The sequence below is a fragment of the Neopelma chrysocephalum genome, unplaced genomic scaffold, assembly GCF_003984885.1.
Source record: "Neopelma chrysocephalum unplaced genomic scaffold, ASM398488v2 Primary Assembly neopelma1_116, whole genome shotgun sequence".
Lineage (NCBI taxonomy): Eukaryota > Metazoa > Chordata > Aves > Passeriformes > Pipridae > Neopelma > Neopelma chrysocephalum.
In genome coordinates this window covers 2,039,795-2,060,617 of record NW_020897778.1, presented here as the reverse complement: position 1 = coordinate 2,060,617, position 20,823 = coordinate 2,039,795, and the positions used below count along the sequence as shown (strand labels likewise).

At 40.8% G+C, this 20,823-nt stretch overlaps 1 protein-coding gene across 2 annotated transcripts in view; it reads left to right on the top strand.

Moving 5' to 3' along the window:
* Positions 1–19,716, top strand: part of SUDS3 (SDS3 homolog, SIN3A corepressor complex component) — a 20,261-nt gene extending 545 nt beyond the window's left edge. The window contains exons 2-12 of one of the 2 annotated variants that reach the window (XM_027696688.1): positions 1,219–1,288; positions 2,265–2,320; positions 2,714–2,785; positions 4,928–4,947; positions 5,491–5,647; positions 7,554–7,649; positions 9,449–9,510; positions 10,401–10,422; positions 11,145–11,250; positions 15,196–15,280; positions 17,793–19,716. In XM_027696688.1, coding sequence (XP_027552489.1) covers positions 1,219–1,288; positions 2,265–2,320; positions 2,714–2,785; positions 4,928–4,947; positions 5,491–5,647; positions 7,554–7,649; positions 9,449–9,510; positions 10,401–10,422; positions 11,145–11,250; positions 15,196–15,280; positions 17,793–17,891 — 845 coding nt within the window. In that variant the 3' untranslated portion in view covers positions 17,892–19,716. Of the gene's footprint in view, positions 1–1,218; positions 1,289–2,264; positions 2,321–2,713; positions 2,786–4,927; positions 4,948–5,490; positions 5,648–7,553; positions 7,650–9,448; positions 9,511–10,400; positions 10,423–11,144; positions 11,251–15,195; positions 15,284–17,792 lie in introns of both variants that reach the window. The other variant, XM_027696687.1, reaches the window with a different exon arrangement.
* Positions 19,717–20,823: the final 1,107 nt, after the last annotated feature.

Below are 20,823 nucleotides of genomic sequence, written 5' to 3'. Positions count from 1 at the left end.
TGGAGTGGGGCAGCAGGGGGAAAATAGTGGAGAAATCTTGTGTACTGGTTCTATTTCTGTGGTGTGAAGGGGAAGGAGGCAACTAAGGGAGGAGAAAGTGTGGGCAGCAGTGAGGGAGTGTGGGAGGATGTGAGAGGGAAAAGGGGATTTGGAGAGGAGAAGAAGAAATTAAGTAAAACACGAAGTACCCAGGGGTGTAGGGTGCATAAAATAACAAATAAGGGGGATGAAGGAAGACCCTTGGACAGTGCCCTTTGCTGTCAGCAGAGCCCTCCATCACCTCTGGTGTGGTCATGGATGGGGGATGTTAAAGATCCTGACAGTGTTTGGGTCAGTCAGGGCTCTCCAAGGCTACACACAACTAAATAGGGCATGGAAGTCCTTTATGGTGACCCAGACATCTTAAGTACTTTTCTTGCAGTTAAAACTTTTTGGTTTATCTTTGGTGTGAGCTTAAACCGGTGGTAGGTTTAGAAAAAATCTGAGAAAGGTTTGATTTAAGGGTCTGGGCCCCCTTCCCTGTGTAGGGAACGTAGCTGTGATTAAGTTTCACAGCTGTACCCTGTAAAGCCTGGAGACACTGACCTCTCCTTGGGGAGGAAATCTGATGGATTCTTGGCTACCCGTGTGTTATAAATAGAAGCCTGAAAAGACTTAGCAGAAAACTAGCAGCCCCATAGTGGTTTAATTTGTTTATGTTACCTGTTTATAAAGTGGAGCTGTTTTTGTGGCAGTGCTGGTGTTTGTTGTTAAATGTTGAAGTGCTTCTGAGTGATGTGTAGGTGTGAGGTTCAGGTCAGAGCGAGTAACTGTTCTCTTCAGTGAGACCTCTGTGATCAACCTGAGCAGCTTTGCGTGGGTGGAACTGTAGTGACAAGTTTGTGAAAGGTCTTACAGAGTCTTTCCTGTCTCACCTGTGTATGTGGGACCGTTAATGCAGAGCCTGTTGTCTTAAATGGGAAGAAATTCCCAGGCTCTCTGAAGTTGGAGTTGTTCAGGCTTGATGTAAAGCTTCACTGCAAAACTCCCAGTTGCAGGAAGGAGATTGAGAGGGTTTGTTCCACTCCTGAATTCATCTCTGCAGAGGCCCCTCGGGTTGTGTCTTTGAGGTTAAATTTCTTGAGGTTCGAGGATTGGTTTTGTGTTTGCTTGTTTCCATGTTTTTAAATATTTTTTTTTTATCTTTAATGTTAACAAGTTGGTTTTTACCTCCTTTAGACACCGAGGATGCCAGTGAGACTGACCTGGCCAAGCACGACGAGGAGGACTTTGTAGAAATGAAAGAACAGTAAGTAACCCACACTAATCCAAAGTAAGGTAATATTCTGTTTATTTGTGGGTTTGGGGATGTTATTTTCACAAAACTGCAGAGTTTTGAGCCAAGATTGGGGTTTTTAAATGCCTAGCCCAATGGAATAGCTCATAAGACCATATACTTGTATTTCTGCTCTTCTCAGTTACTTCCTCTGGTCTATATGTATTCAAGGAATTAAGCTGCTGCTGTTTTGGTTAAAGAAATAGTTATGAGTTTTGAGTTTTGCTGCAAATGGCTCCTGCTGCTTTAAATAAAACAAAGGATCTGCTTTATATAAGCTAAAAAAAAGCAAGATGCCTGTCAAAATCCCTTAAACAATGGCATGCTAGTCCTGTCCCAGAAATGGGCTTTTTGGAGACTGGAAGTAGTTTCCTGTGATGTTTAGGAGTATTTGCAGTATTTTCAGTTCTTGCTTACTGGAAGTGACGTGTTTTCATACAGGTCAGGAAGGCTTGGCCTGTGTTAAACCACAGATACGTGGTAAAGGAAACGTAGGTTTGCAACAGAACCGGGAATAGACTTTGGGGTTGGTTTTTTTTAATAATGTCAAGATCTACGTGAGGAGATGCCTTGTGTTACATGTAGGGAGCTAATACACAAATAGTAAGACTTGGCCAAGTGGCAGAATGATTCTGCTGTAAAGCTTCTGGTGTTTGTGGATCCAAATGTCATTTTAGATATTAACATTAACAAATATTAATTCTATTTTATCGTGAATTGTTCCCATAATATTTGATTTGTAAAACCAATGGGGTGGCAGAGGTTTTTTTTAGACAGAACGAAAACCTCTGAATTTGAATAAAATTCTTTTAATTCGTTGTTCATTTGTTTTCTGAAGTTCTGAAAAGTTTTTAATTCTGTGTCAACATGTTGTAACCTAAAGAGATGGTGGAATAGGCTCTGTATGCTTGGTTTTCAGAGTAAAGTTTCATGCTGACTGTCTTTGCAGGATGTATCAGGACAAACTGGCATCTCTGAAGAGGCAGTTGCAGCAGTTGCAGGAAGGTAAGCTTTGAAGGGGGACTTTTTTATATTCCTAGACAATTTTCAGCACTTGTCAAATGCCATGGAAGGATGGGGGTATTGGAAGATGTGAGCTGCATCCTTCACTGCATGTGGGCTCTCAGCTGTGCTGCTGAGTTAAAAATGTCAACCACTTCCATCCTTTTTCCCTCTAAACGCTTGTTAATCCTCTTGTGCTAAAGCATTTCTTAAAAGGAATAATGCACTTTCTGAAGAAGCAGGGAATATACTTTTCCAAATTAAAAAGATAGAACTGTAATTTTCTGATCTCAGATTTTAGTGTTTGTGCTTCAAGTGGTGCCTGGCTCCTTTAGAAAATTTAATATTTGGGGGGGGAAAAAATCAGTGGGAATCTAGAATTTATTTCCACTCCAGGTACTCTTCAGGAATACCAGAAAAGAATGAAGAAGTTGGACCAGCAGTACAAAGAAAGGATACGGAATGCAGGTAAGTGGAATTTCTCTGTAAGATACTGCATCCAACTTAAATTTATGGTTTTTAAAACACCTGAAGAAAGAAAGTGGTAATTCTGTGCTTTAAAGAAAAGGAATCTGCTGGAGCCAAGGGTTCTTCTGCTTCCAAGGGTGTAGTGGGTGCAGTGTGGGTTGTTTCAGATTCTCCAAGCATGACAGGATCTATCTTGATTATTTTTTTTCCCCCTCATCAGCATTGTTTTCTGACTGATACTAAACACTAATAAACAGTTTTAGTCTTCATTTGTGTGAAACAGCACAAGTAAAAACAGTTATTTAATTTTTATCTGCCTAACCCACAGCCTCCCACTGTGGCTTGTTGTTTTGTGCCACTTGCTGAAGGTGTTGGGTGCCCTGTTCCCTTCGGTTTGCAGGACTGGAATTCAGGAGCACATGCTCTCCCAGGGATCTGTTTTGTGCCCCAGAACAATGAATACAGAGGGTTTGCTGCTGGAACTGTTACTCTGCATAGCTGGGACATGGAGAGGGCTGCCTGTACTTTGTGTTCTGCTCTGTTCCAGGAGCAAAGGCCCAAGTTCATTTTTATAGTGCCCAGCTCTCACCCCTCTGGGTGGCCTTTATTGTGTTACTGCAGAGGAATGGCTTGGAAATCAGGTCCTTTTGCTTGCCCTCTCTCTTTCTGGTTCTCTTCCTAGGAGGTTCTTATCTTGGATGCTGAAGCTGGGCCTTTTATAAAGCCATTATGTGGGAATTGTAGCTGTTCCTCCTTTAGAGAAGTTGGATGAATCCTGTGATGCCTGGGCTGTTAATCTGGGAAATACAGCAGAGAGGCAGTGGCAGTTGTATGATGGCCAACACACTCTGACCTTTGAGTAGTGTGAATTCTGTCTTTCTAAAAGTGCTTGGGATGATAAAGGATTTTCTTGAGTAATTTAAGTGATTTGAACTGCTTCTTGTTAACAGGAATTTGTGTTCTGAGATGAATTTCACGTGCACTAGAGCTGCATCCTGGCAATACTGGGTTGTTTTGATAAAATTAAGACTAAGTGCAAGCTGGTATTTCTGGCTGGCCAAGGCCAGTGCTGCAGCAGGTTATTTCTTCCACAAGAGGGCAGGTGGTGATAACTTTCAATTTTCTTATTAAAAAAATCCAACTGCTTCCATACTCAGCAGGTAGAGCTCTTTGCAAACAAAAGGTTTGATTTTTTTTACTGGGCCATTATTGTCTTTGGTATTTATTCTATTGATTTTTTTAAAATTCATGTTTAAAAAAACCCAGCAGTACAGTGTTGCTACTACAGTCTTCTCCAAAACATATTTTTGAAGCTTGTGGTCTTTACAGAAGCTTTTCCTGTTTCAGGTATTACCAAAGCTTAATATGCTGGTGAAATACAGTGACTTGAAGGCTGATCAGGTGCCTTAGTTTGCTTTTGTTGCCACTCTCTTGAGTAAAAACTCTGTTTTGGCCGTTATGTCCTCTAGGAAATGCAATCCTGCTTAATTTCAAGTTGTTAGAGATGGCACAAACATCAGTAGCAGGGCTATTTCATACCCTCAAATCCCTTCACCTCATCCATAGGTCTGACTTGAACTAATCATTGCCATGTGTTGGCACTTAACCTTCAGTGCTACACAACATTTCCCGTGTTTTCTCAGGCATGAGGGGTCTGAAATCACACGTGTGAGTTGAGTAGATCAATCTTCTGACAGCTGCAGAATTATTTCTTAAGCAGTCTTTGCTGAAATTCATGAAGTTGGCTTAAACTGTGAATATTTAGTTGCATGTTTCAAGCTTATCTTGGAAAGTTTTTATCTAGTCTTAAATGATTGTAATTTAATAGGAAGAAAGATGAACTACCTGCTTAGTACTGCTGGGAGTAGTAGCCAAACTGAATATTATGGAATACTGCTGTGCAAGCTTTTCATTTGCTGGCACTCTGTAAATAACTTACATTAACAGCGTATTTTTGTGAAATTCTTCCATGGTTACTTTATTTTCAGCATAAAACTGAAAAGTGAGAGTAGAGGTGGGATGAGTACATACACTGTTTGGTTCACTGCCTGTCTTGGCTGCAATATTCAATGGCTTAAAATGTTAAGGAAGTAATTTTGTGCATCTTTGAAGATAATAAAGTAAGTCTTTCTTGCATTTCAGAACTGTTCCTGCAGCTGGAAGTAAGTACTCTTAATTTACTCATATATATAGGTGGTAGAGGTATAAACCTGTTTCATCAACCAGTACTTGGGCTTGTTTTCCCAGAAGGCTTAAAGAAATTTTCTTCCTCTGTCTGGCTTTGTTACACTGGAGTTGTAGTACAGCCTACTGCTGGTATTATTTCAAGTAACTTCTGCACTTTGGTGTTAAAATAGAATTAAATATTTGCTTTTGGGCTGTTGTATCTGGCTGTGCATTGGGTTGCCTAAAAAAGGTTGTTTAAGGCAATAAATTATAGTCCTGTTTATAAATCTGAGGAGACTTGATATGTTATGCAACATTAAAATGTCTTTTTAAAAATAATTAACTCTTTAGCCAATATAATGGCACTAAGTCATATTTAGATGGTTTTCTGTTGATTATGAATATTGATAATCTTTAGAACTCGCTACAGTTTTGAACTGAAAGGCTGATCAATACAGCATTTGAAAAGCTGTTGTGATATCATTAACTAGAGTCATTGGTCTCTTAATTAACCTTCTTACTCTTCTGGTTTGCATTAGACAGATCAGGTGGAGAAAAATTATGTGAAGGAAAAGAAGGCAGCAGCAAAGGAGTTTGAAGATAAGAAAATTGAGCTTAAGGAAAATCTGATTGCGGAGCTGGAAGAGAAGAAGAAGATGATTGAGAATGAAAAGCTAACCATGGAATTAACAGGGGGTAAGAAGAAGATAAGCAGCTGTCACTTATCTCATCCACTCTGCTGCTGCTTTGGAAAAAAAGCTCTGAAGGTGGCAATGGTGGTTTATACAGACAACTGGTGTGAAATGCCAGGAGGGTAGAACACAAATTGATGGCCTTTTAATGGAGAAAGCAGTTCCTAATAAAATTCAGTGACCTGAATTGCTGACAGGTGAATCAAACAGTGCCAGTCAAGCAGCAGAGTGGATGATGGGCTTTCTTATAGACAGGGAAATGGGCTGCTTTAGTTCCTGTGATCTGGCAATGAAACTATTGAGATATGTCACAATATTGACCTGACCGGTGATGCCAGGTTGTAAACTGTGCCCTTTTCTTCCTACAGTAGTAGGTGGTCAAGTAGTTGAAGAAAGGCAGACAATAAACATTGAAATATTCTACTTTAAACCAGAAAAATAGATTTGTGAACTACTTTTGTGTCCAGACTCTGGAAAATTTACATTAAATGGACAGATTTCTTTGAGAGCAGTTGATGCCTTTGCTGCCTTGGCAGTGCTCATTGTAGTAATTGACACAGTGGAGCTAATTTGAGGGGTAATTAACCTCCTGCAGAATTGCACTGCTGTGATCCTGAACCAAAACTCTGATTTGTTTCTCATTTTGAGAGCAACTCCCTCACTTCCTGGATAGACAGTGGTTTTCTTGTTGAGGCCTATCCATGAGTTACACCCTTCACATCTTTCTTGCATAGTATCTACAGTTGTTATATAAGCTAATAATCTAATTAGTGCTCAGAAGTGAGAATTAAACCTTGTTTGGACATCTTCAAGAGTTCTCTTGGCTTGGTACAAACTGCTGATAATTCAGACAGCTTGAGTTATGCTGTTCCCCTGATAACTTTTCTTAATTATGAAGTCTGGTCTCGTGGTCATCCTTGTTCACCCTTGAGATGAGGAGACAAGGAATTTGGTGTATTTTGCACGTGCAGAGCTGCTCAAGGTTTCAGCATCTAGAGGGAGCCAAAGGGGCTTCACAGACTGTAGTGGTACCTAAAGATGAGCAAATAAATCTCAGCACATACAAAGAGAGGGGGCATGATGTGTTTGGCATTGAAGATGTGGTGTCTTGGTTGCCAATTCAACATATCTTCATAAATTAAGGAAGGAGTTCTGAGAGTTTTGGTGGAGTTGTTCAGTTAAGGCTCTGTGCAGGCACTTGGACAAACTGCCATTTCAGATAATTCCTTGGTGAGGAGACTGGTATTTCAGCTTTAAACAGACTTTTTTCCTTTTTCCCCAGTGCATATGCTGCAGTTTATTTCCTGTCAGCTCCTGCTCTCCATGTTATTAATTAGGTTCATTTCATTAATAATTTTTAGATAATCTGAATTTGAATCCTGTTTGTTTAAAATCACTCCAGCAGACTTGTATCAGTCTGGAACAGTAACTTTCTGTATTCCTTTGACAAAGCTGTTTTTCTTGCTTGAAGACGAGAAAAACATTAATTGATTTGTAGCAGATGTTTGACATGCTAATTACGATCCAAGTCTTGTTGGCAAAGAGCTCCATGAACTTGGCCTTTCAAATGCTCTGTCCCAAGCAGATAGAATTAGCATTGAAGAAATTTTCCTGGAATCCTTGTAGCATCATTGTGCTGCTTATCTGTACGTGGAGCAGCTGTAAATGACAGCTGTAACCATGGCATTGCAGCAGCCACTGAACAGTGACCTGATGGCAAAGAGAACTTGAGTTCACCGTCAGCACTTCCCGCTCCGGGAGCTGGAAGCTGCCACAAAAAAAAGGAAAAAAAATTCAATTTGCTCTATGAAAGAGGAAAGATTATTTTCCTTGTGCCCTGTGTAGAAAGGTGCTGCTGCTTTCTCCTTTTTCTCTGGTCTTATCAGCTCTCCAACTTCATTACTCTCCAGATTCAATGGAAGTGAAGCCTATTATGACAAGGAAACTGAGGCGACGACCAAACGATCCAGTTCCCATCCCAGACAAGAGGAGGAAACCTGCCCCTGATATCCTTTCACAGAGTCATTGGAGGGCTGTTGGATTTGAAGCCAGTGTGCCACCTGCACCTTTGTGTTGTGCAGGAAAGAAAATGAAATTAAATGCTGGGATCAAATTTAACCTAGGAAATAACAAAGCACAGTTCTCATGTCTAATGTGTGATAAACCAATATAACAGTTATATAATATAATATGTGTATGTAAAAACCACTGTTTGGAGATCTCTTGGTATCCTAACTGAAACCTTACAGTATCATGAGATAACTTTATATTTGTCAGAATAGTTTGAATTCTACAGACAAATTTTTTTTTCACAAAGGAAAAACTTTGAAAGAACATTATATTTATATGCTGAGATAATTGATTCCATAGATAGTAAATGGCTTTTTACATGAGCCAAAGCTTTTCTCATTTCAAGATGTGACAAAACATTCACCAGAAAGATCATATTTGTCATATCAAACTAGTTTTTCCATTTCTGATAAAGGCTTCAGATCCCTAATCCAGAAAATGCATGGCAAAAGCAAGGAGTGGCAGATTTGTTCTTTGAATAAGAAAAGATGAAAATTCATCCTGTTTTTATGTCTCACAAGAGAGAGAAACATGTATATGTAATCCTTCTGTTCTGCCTTGTTGCATGTCTCAGAATTAAAATGTTCCTTGGCTTCTGGAAATATGTTTTTAGCTCCGCTGTGATGACAGGCAGTTTTTAAATTTGTATATTAAATTCACCTGGAAAGGAAGGCAAGGATATTTACTTTGTAGAGGCTTCTTATTAGATTCTAAACTTGTATGTCTTAGATTAGAAAAAACTTATCTTAGTGACTGGCATTTTCTGAAGGCAGTATCAAACCTTGAACTCCTGGAGTTCATGCAGGATGGTCACAAGCATCTCCAGTTTTAATTAACCTCTTTCTGGTTGGAGATTCTGTTCACTCTGTCAGGGAAAATATGATCATTTATTAGTGCCCCGATCTCAATCCAAAATAAATGAGTTTCATAGTGAACACGACCTGCTAATTGAGCATGATACAGCAGGCACAGCATGAAACCCTCTCTGCCTACCCACACTGGGGGGAGATTAAAGTCCATCAGAACCAAAATCCTGAAAATGCAGCCTAGCAATTGTTAACTTTAGTTTAATACTTTGAATACTTTTGACTTAACAGCTGTTTTGGAGAAACAAAAGGACAGCAAAGCTTTAATAAGACTGTAATAGACTAACTCCTGTGTTCTGGGGTTTTGAGTTTGTTTTCAGGTGCATTACAGGCTCTTATTTATCCTCATCCACACAAGGATGTGTTTTGTACCTGTGGCTTTAATTTTTTAATTTAATTTTGTATGGCTTTCCCCTCTTCTCTCTCTCTCTCTCTCTACTCCTGCTTACTGAGTTGCAAAATGATGAGTTTTATTTCCCTGGGTTTGGTTTCCTTGTACAAAATCTGAAGTGAGTCTGTTGTTCCAGCTCCCAGATTCTTCTCTACAGAAATACAAGACCAAAAGCACTGAAAATGCTGGTGCTTGATGCCTCCATGAAGTAAATGTCAATGCACTAAAGGTTTTTCATTGATGGTTGTGTCTGCATAAATTAAAGTCATTTTGCACTGTTTGCTGCTAAAGATGAGGCTCAGTGGAGATTGGCTTGTATTAATTCCTATGACAAAAAAAGTTCAAGTATGACACTTAGTAAAATCTTATGCAAATTTACAGAAACCTTTTGGCTTACATTTAGTCAAGTGAAATGTCATTGACCTTTAATTTGTAGCCTTGCTTGTCAAGAGCTTATGGGAACCTTAATTCTGGATACCTCAGCTAAATTATTTGTTGACTGATGAGCAAATAATGGAGGACCTGAGAACACTGAATAAGGTAGGGATTGTTGCTTGATTGTATTTCTTTGTTTTAAAGAAAAAGCCATTGCTTTCCCTTAAAGAGAACAGAGCTCTCTTTAATGTTCCTTTTTGAGGTGTGGGACTGTTTCATCCCTGTAGGCTTTCTGAGGTAGCTCAATAAAAGATTTAGCAAGATGGTATCTCCTCCCTTTTATTTTAATAGGTTTCATTAACCTAATTAAAGTGACTGTCATCTAAAAATGTTACCTTTTGTCTGAACCAAGGGATGAGCTCCTGTTAAGGAGTTTCTTCCTCTCTGTGGTTGAACAGATGTCAGTGTGTTTTTCTGAGAGATCACAGATCTGGGGGATCTGCCTTTGGTTTAGGCTTTAGTGGGAGATGGGGTTTTTATTAACTTTTTTTTCTCCCAGCTGTCACAATATTTCAGCAAATTGAATAGGGGGCAGTGTGCATGTTTATAGTTTTTCTAGTTTTGCTTAACCTATTGCTTTCACTAAACACTTGAAGGCTTGTCTAGTTTCTTACAATAGGGGCTGCTCATTAAGAGGATGGTAGTGGAACATGGGTTTTGTGCCAGCTGTTGAGGTGTTCCTGGTGATTTATCTCCTGTATTTTGTGTACCCTGAGAAATGTTGGATCATGTTCAAAAATACAATCTGTTAGATGGGTTTGGCTCATTTGAGTGGATTGTCTGAATGCTCTAAAGTTCAGTTTTGTATCATGATCCTGATTATCTGCACCTTTGGCTGTTTATAGCACACTGCTCTGGTTGTATGAAATGCCACTTAACAGTGCATTTAAAAGAGAAGCATTCAGAGTATGGAAAGCAAGATATCTGAAATTATTACTGCAGCTTGTAAGGCTCCTGTCAGATCTCTAACACTGCTTTACTCTCTTCCCATGTAGCTTAAATCACCCAAGAGACCAGGTGAGTTAACAGTTGCATTGGAACTTGCTCACAGTGGTGCTGTTCTGAGCAGAGAATGATATTGTAGATGCTTGACTGTATAATTGCTGACTGTGGAATTTGGCTGTATAATTGTTTTGACTGTGTAATTGCTGTTCTTTGTGTGGCTGCTGTGCTGAATGGGCCCTGTGTGAAGTCTCTTTGTCTGCCCTGACGTTTTTCAGGGATGAGAAGGGAGATGTGTATCTTTGGTGGCTGAAACCTGGGACAATCCAACTGTGTAAAGAGGGTTTTTCATTATATTCAGGTGCATCTGGACACCTTGCCTGCTTGTCAGGTCAGTGGAGGGATTGAGCACTTACGGTTTTATGCCTCCAGCTCTCTAGATGTGTCTGTGCACTTAATTTCAAGACAGAGTGGTAGCAACTTGCTTAAGTAATTCTGACCCTGTTTAACTACTTTAATTTGGGTTAGATATAAAACAAAATCAAGGACATATTGTCCATCACCTACCTATGAATGTTTTTTTCAGTTAAATCTTCAGTGAATATTATAATTCAAGGCAGAGGTTGAGTTATTCATACCAATATATAATACTTTTCTGAGGGACATTTGCGTTTTTAGCTTTCTGGGCTTATAATTTCTGCATATATGACCTTATTAACTGCAGTTTTGCAGTCAGATGTGCTACTGTGTCATGGACACATGCTGGTTTTTAAACACAGTGTCTCTCCTGTTCTCAGCCTCCCCCTCCTCTCCTGAACACCTCCCAGCTACACCAGCAGAGTCTCCTGCACAGCGGTTTGAAGCCCGGATAGAAGATGGAAAACTCTACTATGATAAGAGATGGTGAGGCCTGGGGGATTTCTGTTTTAATCAGCCTGAGTGTTGTGTAGTGAAGAGGAAAAGGCTACAGAGAGAAATTGCTTTGATCAAAGAATTTGCGGACAAAATGTTTCTGGGCAGAGTTCGCTGCTTCCCCCAAGGGCTCATTATTGCAACCAGTAAATCAGAAGTGATGGTGGAGTGTTTAGACCCCATAGATTTGAGGGATAACTAGTGGCTCCAATAAAAGGAGACTTGAATCTTTCCCATGGAGTCAGTGATGTCCACTGTGACACTTAGGAAGTATTTCTGTCAAACCTGATATTAGGTAAGAGAGCCAGCAGCAGACACAGTGGGATGGAGCTGTGAAGCTGCTCAGCTTGGGTACAGACACTCCATGATTTTTGGGCACAGTGATGTCAGCAGCATTCACATTCCAGGGGTTCAGTTTTGTGGAACACAAGCCCAGCATTCCACAAGGTGGCAGAAGAAATGTCGTCCACCAGCAGAGCAGGATGAAAAATGTTTCTAATAAATCCAAATAACCTTTAAAGATCAGACCCACCTGGGAGAGGCAACTTCAGAATTGCTGATTGGATTTAGCTCTGTTGAGTTTTATGGCCGTGCAGCTGTACAAGCCTCACAAAACACAAGGAAAATATTAAACTCTGCAGAGAAATCTTAGTAGGTCTTAAACTTAATCCATGAGACATGCAAACCTGGATAATCAAGGGGGCAATCTTGTCCTCCTTGAGCAGAAAGCAATTTGCTTGTTTGTAACCTTCTTCAGAGTTCTGGTGGCTCAAAATAACAAGTGATGAGGTTGTAGTTTTATCACAGAAAATGGCAGGTGTGAAGCTTGTTTTCCACACAACAGTCATCTTGTACAGTTGGTCACTTTTCCCTTCTGACTGTGATGTTTCATCAAGGGTTCAGTGTACATAACTCTGATAAAAGCTGCTGCCTGGGGTTTAAATGTCCATGAAGCATAAAGCAGGTGTGAGCTGAACAGGCTTCACAAATTCATCAGGTTCTTTTTTTTTTGCTTTCATAGTCACTTTACACACACAAAAAAAATTATCTCTGGGGTATATTTGGATGAATAAACTGTTCTTCAGAATTTTTAGTGTGTGGGGTACTGAAAAGTGTTCACTAGTAAAAAAAGAAAAAAAATGGAATCTGAAGTAATCTGCCAGTAAAGCTCCCAACTTCCCACTAAATTTAAACCTGGAAGAGATTCAGTGAGCCCAGATGAATCTTAGAAAAGCACCCTCTCTCTCTGAAGGGTATCTAGTTGGGACATAAAGCACTAACAAATATTTTCATCTACCTGAATTCAGTTGTCATGAGGGTCTCACTGTCAGGAATTCCAGATGTTGTCTTTCCTATCTACCTTGTTCTTAATGCTGTTTTAATTTAAGTATTTTACATTTTTTGGCTGTTATAATCCTGCTTAGATTTTTTTTTTGATTGATAGTAATAGAACTTCTCCAAAGTAGCTGGTGTTTTAAAATAATGAAATAACTCTTGATAGTGGGAGGGTAATTCTTTCCAAGGTGCATTAAGAGTGCTGGCATGCACAGAAATACTAAACCTGACAGCTCAGGAGTGACTTTCTCTGTTTCCTGAGGCAGCTGTGCATGACTGCTATCTGAAAACACTGAATGTTTAAGGACCCCCTAAGGTTTTGCAGAGATATTTCACAAATAAGTCTCCAAAGCGGAGAGTTTCAGATGAATGTGGAATTAGATTCAGTTTTTTATCCTCGGTCAGTTCACTCCGTGCTCCCCCATCGAATCCTAAAATACAGTTCCCTGTAAAACAACCATCTTTTTTTGCTTTTAGCTTTGCTGCGTTCAATAATGTAGAGGGATTTCTTTCAATCTCTTGATGGAGTTGCAGCTGAAAATCTTGGCCCTTCAGCGAAATATTTTATAGCAGGAAGTGGAATTGTTTCTGCTTGTCTCACCTGTGAGCATCGTGGTGCGTTTTATCACTGCAACACAAGAGTTGTTTGGCACTTTCCCCTCTCTTGAAAGCCAGCTTAAACTCCACAGCATTTTTCATCTGGAGTGTTTTCCTGAGTTCTACCCCTCTGTGGATGTATAAACGTGGCACAAGGGTGAGGCATGAACAGGTACCAGGCTGTGCCTTCAGCTGACCTGTCTGTGCGTGCACAGAGCGTGGGACAGCTGAGACAACTCCTCAGTGAAACTGTGCTGAGCCAACGTGTTCCCTTGCCTTCCTTAGGCACAATTAACATGCATTCATTGATGGATGGGAACTCGTGATGTGAAATCCCAGGGCTGAAGCCTGTGCCACGTGTGGTAATCAAAAATTGAAAGAAACAGCTTTGAGTGGGGGAAAAATATTTCATTATCTGTGCAGGCACAGATAACACTTGAGAGGTGTCCTTTGCACTGGTATCTTCTGCACTGATACTGATTGTATCAAGATCATCAATTCTCCTTGCTTAAGCACTCACAGCATGGTAGGACACTGCTGGACTGAGATTTTTGTCTTATCTTAGTGAGGCCTGGGGTTTGTAGTAGCTTATTCAGTTGCTTTGTATCATTTAATGACATCTGGATTCACTAAACTGCGATTTTTTGGCTCAAGATCATTGTTGCTGTTGCATTGTCTTGAAACCCACTGACATCCTTTCTGTTAAAATGAAGGAGAAAGAGCAATGGTCAGGCACAGGTGTCAAAAGGTTGCAGGATTTGGGTTTTTTTTATTACCTCACCCAGCCTGTGGGTAGTGAGTATGTTTAGAAGGCTCAAAGCTGACACTCATTCTAGTTACTGGCAAGCAGTGTGAAAATTCTGAGTACATGAGCCAGTAGGAAGACATTGTGAAATAAACCATGGGAAGACTTCCATATTTACAGTGTGGTTATTTTAGAAATAGCTGTAAAGATTAAATAAATCCATGCATTTTGCAAATGGTGTTCAGACTGCAGGAGTTGTACTGAGTAGCTGCTGAGGGAGTAGCTGTGTAGTGATTCTGCAGCTTGGATTGCCCTGTAAATATGAAGCACATCATGATTAGGGTAAAGGTGGAAATATAGTTATGCTTTTATGATTGTAAAGGATTTTGGTGCTTGCTTGATTAAGATTATTTACTTACAAATCACCTGTTTCAGTGTGATTAGTTCTGCCTACAGAACTCTCCTAGGCAGAGTAAACAGAAACTGGGGGGGTTTGGCTACAGCACTTAGAGAAATGTGGCTGTGAAGAGGGCAAGTCCCTGGAAACAAGTAATTCAGAGTTATGACTTTCAAAGTCTTTGTTTTGTACACAACACGTTAAGAACAATATATAGCTTAAAAAAAAAGGGGGAGGGAAATGGGTATGTTTAGTCACAGCCTCCTAATGGCAGGTATATACAGTTTGTTATGGGGTCAGAAACCCATCACTTACCAGTTTGGGTATTTTCACAAAATAAAACGGTATTAGAGATTTGAGGTCTTGTTAAACAATACACGAACTGCACTGATTGAGGATAATTCACTTTGGTTGGTGGTGGTGCACTAGTAATTTTGTGTTGGGAAATGTTAATAACTTTTGAGTATCTGTGACTTCCTCTGTCATATTTCATGAGGCATAATATGGAGTTGCCTCCTGAAATCCATCCTGTGGCTGAAATGTGAAAGGCTGCTTGGATTAGCTCTTGTTGTCAGTCAGTGTTCTCCTGTGTTGTGGCTGGTGCTCTGCCCCTTCCTCTTGCAGAGGTGAAATCTCTTTTCAGTAGCCTGCACGTAGAGTTGAATGTGAATCATGCATTTCAAAATATCACGGAATGGAAAGCGTGGGTGTGTAGAACCGGAGCACTCACTGTGTGCAAAGATGGAGAAAGTGGTGTGGAAAGACAGACAGACCTCAGATTGACTCTGTCCAAATGCACGTGGAATCCCAGCTTTATCACCAGTGGTTTCATGTGTTTCCTTTCCCTTTTTTCTCTGTGCAGGTACCACAAGAGCCAGGCTATTTACCTGGAGTCTAAAGACAACACGAAGATCAGCTGCGTGATCAGCTCTGTGGGAGCCAACGAGGTGGTGGGCTGCTTTTGTTTTTCAGCAGAGGGGGGGAGGACATGGGTCTAGTGAGGACTAAGAGTGAACCTTTCAACAAAGATACATATTTGGTGTGTAAAGAAGCTGAATCCAAGATAAAACCGAGTTGAGAAATCTCTTTTTTTTGAGATGGGAAGACACTTGCTCTGTTTTTAAAGAACGATCCTACGTTTTACAAGTGGTAGTAGGAAAAATGGGTAGAACTGACACATTGCATCTCATTGGCACTACATTCATAAATTGCATTTTCGTTATTTCAAGAACATGCACACAGTTGTTGTTCATGCAGGATTAAAAGAAATTCCATTGGGAACGCAGAGGAGGATGAGAAAAAACGCTGTCACCAAATTTAGTTGTTGTGAGGGAAGAAGATTCTCCCTGCTAATTGAGAAGCTCTCTGGCAGCATCCATCACCTCCTTGGGAGATGGGGCAGGCCAGTCATTTGTCTGAGGCAATTTCCTGGTGGCTGCTGCTGAAGCCTTAGAGCAGCAGGTGAAGAGCTCCGTGCCCAAGATTGATGCGAGTCTGGCTGCAGGAGCAGCAGTTGGGCAAAGGGAGCAGTTTATTCTTTGCAGATTCCAGACACTTCAGGGAAAGAAATAATAGACTTGAGTGCACTTCTCTTCAATCAGCCAGTAAAGGAACTTTAATTTGTTGTGGCAGCTAAGGGAAAATACTTTATTTTCTTCAGAACGAGTTGCATATGGGATATGTTCGTATCACAACTGTTCCCCTGGCAGTAACAGTTGTGGTGCTCAGCAGTTGATAGTTCAGATAAAGTAGTGGTGGTGTGCTAATGGATGCTAAATGTAGTGCTGCTGACTTGATTATCAAGTTATTACTGTTACTGTATAACATTAAAACTGAATTCTTTGGGAGCATCTTACCTGAAACCACGAGGGAAATGCAATCTATTGATTCCTCCCTGTGAGGGTGGGGAGGCCCTGGCAGAGGTTGCCCAGAGAAGCTGTGGCTGCCCCATCCCTGGAAGTGTCCCCCTAAGTTGGATGGGGCTTGGAGCAACCTGGTCTAGTGCTTTTTGACAAAAAAACCTCTTCAGTACCTGCAGGAAAGTGTTATCTTTTATTAGTTTATTCAGAAATCTCAGCTTGTTGAAGTTGAAAAAAGGAGGAAGCTTATTTTTCTTGTAAAGTCTAGGAATAAAAGAAATTCAGAAATTGCTTTGCTTGTTCCTATTTCCCGTCTCCTTCAGTTTTTTAGGATTAATAGATGCTCTCCTCTGATGGCAAAATATATTGTGTGTCTGAAACATCGGTTTTAAGTTCAGAATATGTCTTGATGTGTTTATTTTTCTGAACACTGTGGCAGATTTTAATGTTAAGTAATTGCACTGTTGTGGTCACATAAACCTGAACTTTAATATTGCTCCAAGTGGAACTTAACAAGCAGTTAATTTTACCAAAACTAATAAACCATTTCATCATATCGTGATAAAATGTAAAATTGTACATGTTTGTTTTTTTGTACAGTTGCTCAGAAATTTTTAATTCTTTTGGCAAGCAAAACATGCCAAATTCTGGGTAATGTTGCAGTTGAGTGGTGATTCTCAATGAATGCAGATTTTAATTTCTCTGGGGAAATAATTGAAGTACAAACACAGGCAAATATTAAATTTATTGTATATGAGGGCTTCTGTTAATAAAGTCAGTTTATAATTAAAATAATAGAGTTAATTGCTAATATAGCTAAAAAAAAATAGTTTAGGATAAATCAAAGGCCAACATAACTTTATAATCCTTTGCAGTAGGAAATACTGGACTTCTGTCAGTACTAAGAGCTGGGTAATTCTTACTTCATGCACATATTTAAATATGTTTAAATGCATTAGAATGGTATAAAGCAGAGGAAATTGCTCAGACTTGGTTTTTAAAGTACAGGTTTTTGGATCTAAACATCTTGAAAGAGATTTTAAAAATTCTCTGGAGTGGCAGCAATTTGTCCTTTGGAACATGTGTGAATTCTTCCGTGCAGGTGTTTAAAAGAGAGGCCCTTTTGTCTTCAGACACCATTTCTGTAATACATTGTGGGAAATGCTTCACGGAACAGAGTCAGGATAAGCTTTTCATTTGACTAATAGTTACTTGCCTGGGCAAATCCCAGGGTAGGTAATTTTATGATCTGTGGATCTAGGGAGACTTATTCTTGATTAGGCAAAGCTTAATGCCACAGTTCTGTTGTGAACTGGAGCAGAAAGGAACCTGCTTTCCTGATGGTGCGTGGAAAGAGTCATTTTTCTTGAGGACTGTTCTGAGCAGGAAGTTAAGGAGGTAAAGTTAGAAACCTTATTTCATGTTCTACTCAGGTTGCAAATGCTTCATGTGGGGAGGGAGAAAGGATTAACCCGAGTAACAGGGGACTAACAGAGGTGTTCAGCTCTGGCAATAAGTTTATTGGTCTGTGCGTTGCTTATTGTGAGTTCTCCCCAATTTATCTCCCCCTCCCATTTTTTATATTCTTACTTTCCTGCAGATCTGGGTGAGGAAAACCAGCGACAGCACCAAGATGAGGATCTACCTGGGGCAGCTGCAGCGAGGTGTGTTCGTGATCCGCCGGCGATCGGCTGCGTGAGCGGGAGCTCCTCCCTGGGCCTTTCTTTTTGGTTTTTTAACTGATCACCAAACCTCTGCTGAGGGGTGTCAGGCTGCTCACTCTTCCCAGCAGCACAGAACAATGTCATGACCTCTGATGAGACCGTTTGTGGCTGGCCACATGATCCCCAGTAGTCCTTAAATCTTTAGTGATGCCCAAGCACTGCCCTGGACTCTTTCTGGATTTTTTGCATCAAGCTTCTGTATGCTCTCTTTGTATTTGGGGTGACTGTTCAACAAGACTTTGCATCATACTTTTGTCATCATCATCGTTCTGTGGTGCACAGGTGGGACTCGTGTGTCAAAACAGTGTCACGTCTCTGTTTGAAGTCAGACCAGTGGAAGAAGCTTTGCTTGTCAAGACCTGAGGTTGTCTGTTCTTTTTGGCCTTGTTTTCCTGCAAGGCTCGGGATGCTGGGCAAAAGGAGATGAATCCTGCCAGGTTTCAGCTGAAGAAAAGCCTCCAGAACACCTGGTGCACAACATCAACTTTATTGGGTGAACTGTTCAAAGACTTGAGTGCTGAGGCTTTTTTTGGACGGTGTGAACAGCTTAGAAACTGCTGAAAATCCAGTGATTTTAATGTAGTTAAGCAGTCACGCGTGGTTAGTCAGAAGCTTCCGTTTCTCTTCACATTAAAGAACCCTTCAATGAACAAGCAGAGTATGTCTATTTGCTGAAATAGATTACCTGGAATAGGTGGATGACTATAAATTAAAGGAATAATTACCTGGAGTTTGCAGATAGCTTGGCTGTATGAACTCTGTGTGTGAGTATAATAATTCACAGATGTAGTGACAAAAGATAAACTTCTCTTTTTTCATTGATGCTTAGAATGACAGGTTGGGGTGGAATCCTGCTGACAGGAGGTGCTGGATCTGTTTTATCTTCCAAAGGAGCCTGGTACAGAGTAGAAAGTGGCATTGCCATGCTCTTAGTCCATAGCTGGAACTTTCATTCCCTAAAATGCTTCACAAAGGGTTCCCCTTGAAGGGTGTTTTAATTAATGGAGATAAACACTGGGGTTTCTACACTTACCCTCCTGTGTCACAAGTGAAAATGCTCAAATAATGATATTAATGCCAAGATGTTTAAAGATCTGACTCTGGCATTCCTTTATTATTCCCAGTCTTTTGCTGATGGCTGGAACCACCAGTGCCATGTGGGACTGCATTGGCAGGGGCCACCCAGTGCCCTGGCACTGCTGTCAGATCTCTGCCTTATGTGCAGAACAACTTTGTGCTGCTTTTGATTACTAGTCAAAAAGTTGTAAATTCTGTCTTCATCAGTATCTGTCACTTTGAGGCATTTTTTTTTGTTTTTGCTCTTGAGCTGCCTTCTTGTTCAGCATCAGTTGAGGTGGATAAATGGAATATAGGCAAGGCAAGGGAGTTGGAACTACTGTGTCCATTTCTTTCCTGCAGTTGGGTGGCAGTCACACCCCAAAAACTGATGCGTGTACGTGGGTCTGGACTGGAGTGTGATGGCTGAGTTCTTGATGTGACAGACACCTTACTGATTTTTTGCTGTTTAGAGTTTCGACTGGATCTGGAGCTTTGGCAAGGAGGGAGAGGATGTTTCCCACCCCTTGACAATGTGCCATCTTTGCTGCAGCTTAGTCAGGCAGAAAGCAGCAGCCTGGATTTTGTCAAGTTAACAGCTTACTTAATATAATTTAACATTCTCTGCACGTGTCACAGGTTTTTAATAAGGTGGTGATGTACCAAACAGGATTTGTCACCGAGTCTTAAAATGAACATCATCGTTCTAATAATAAAAAGTGCTTAAGTGAGTAGCAGGATTTATTTCCTGTCTGTATCATTTTATCAATATCTATATTTGTGGAAGCAGCTGGGAACTTTGGTTCAGTGTTGGGGAGATACAACCTGCTGACAGCAGCTGATCTCTGCTGCTGGGATGTTCCCTGTTTTGGGGTAGCTTTGGGTGTTGGTAGGAGTGTGGATGTGCAGCAGCTCCCTTAGAGCCAGGTACAGGTACAGATGCATGTTGTGTAAATATAATTAAACAGCTTCAACACCACATCTTAATCTGAATCTACAACATGTGCTCACCATCAGTGGGGAAAGAACAGCTGCTCTCCCAAGCCAAAGCCTGTCTTCCCATTGCAGGTGTTGAAAGGGGAGATGGGGGGTGGGACAGAGGTTTCTGGTGCAATCCCTGGTCAGAATTTGGAGAGTCTTCTGGCAGTGAATACCTGTGGGACTGTTGAACCACTTCCTCCTCCTGAAAACCTTGTGGACACCCAACTGCTGAGATGTTGCTGTTCTCCTAAGGGTCACCTTGTGGTGTTGATCAAGGAGTGGGAGAAGACAAGGAGGAATGAGGATGGCAAGGAGTCTGCGTGGGATGGAAGGAATGTCAGTGTGTGTTGGGGACAGGGGCTACATAAACTCATGGGGAATCAGGGCACTGCTTCCACATGGAAGGTGGCAAAACTTCATCTCAAATTTGTGCTCCTCTTCCATACCAGTCTTGAGTCTCCTTCTGCCAGAATTCCTTGCCCCTGGATCAACCTCTGAGCTGTAGTTTCTGGGTTTGGCAGTCCTGAGTATGGGCTTGTAGCCCTCTTTGTTCAGATTTAACTGCTGCTCTGAAGGTGTTTTGTTTATAGGCTACTTCATCCTTAGTTTCTTTCTGAAATGAAAGTTTGTCCTGCCTTTGTCATCACCATAAAGAGTAGATCTGTCTCACAAAGTACCTGGATATTGTACCCTGTTTTTCCAGGCAGGCTGTGCTGTAATGGCCTGAGCCATTTGCAAGGCTGGAAATGATGAAATGCAGTGCCTTGTTGTGCACTCAGGGAAGCAGTGCTTTTTTTTTTTTTTAATCCTAAAAGGATGCTCAAGATGTGCTGTGGTGAGGATGAGGCATGTGGAGATCAAGAGTATAGA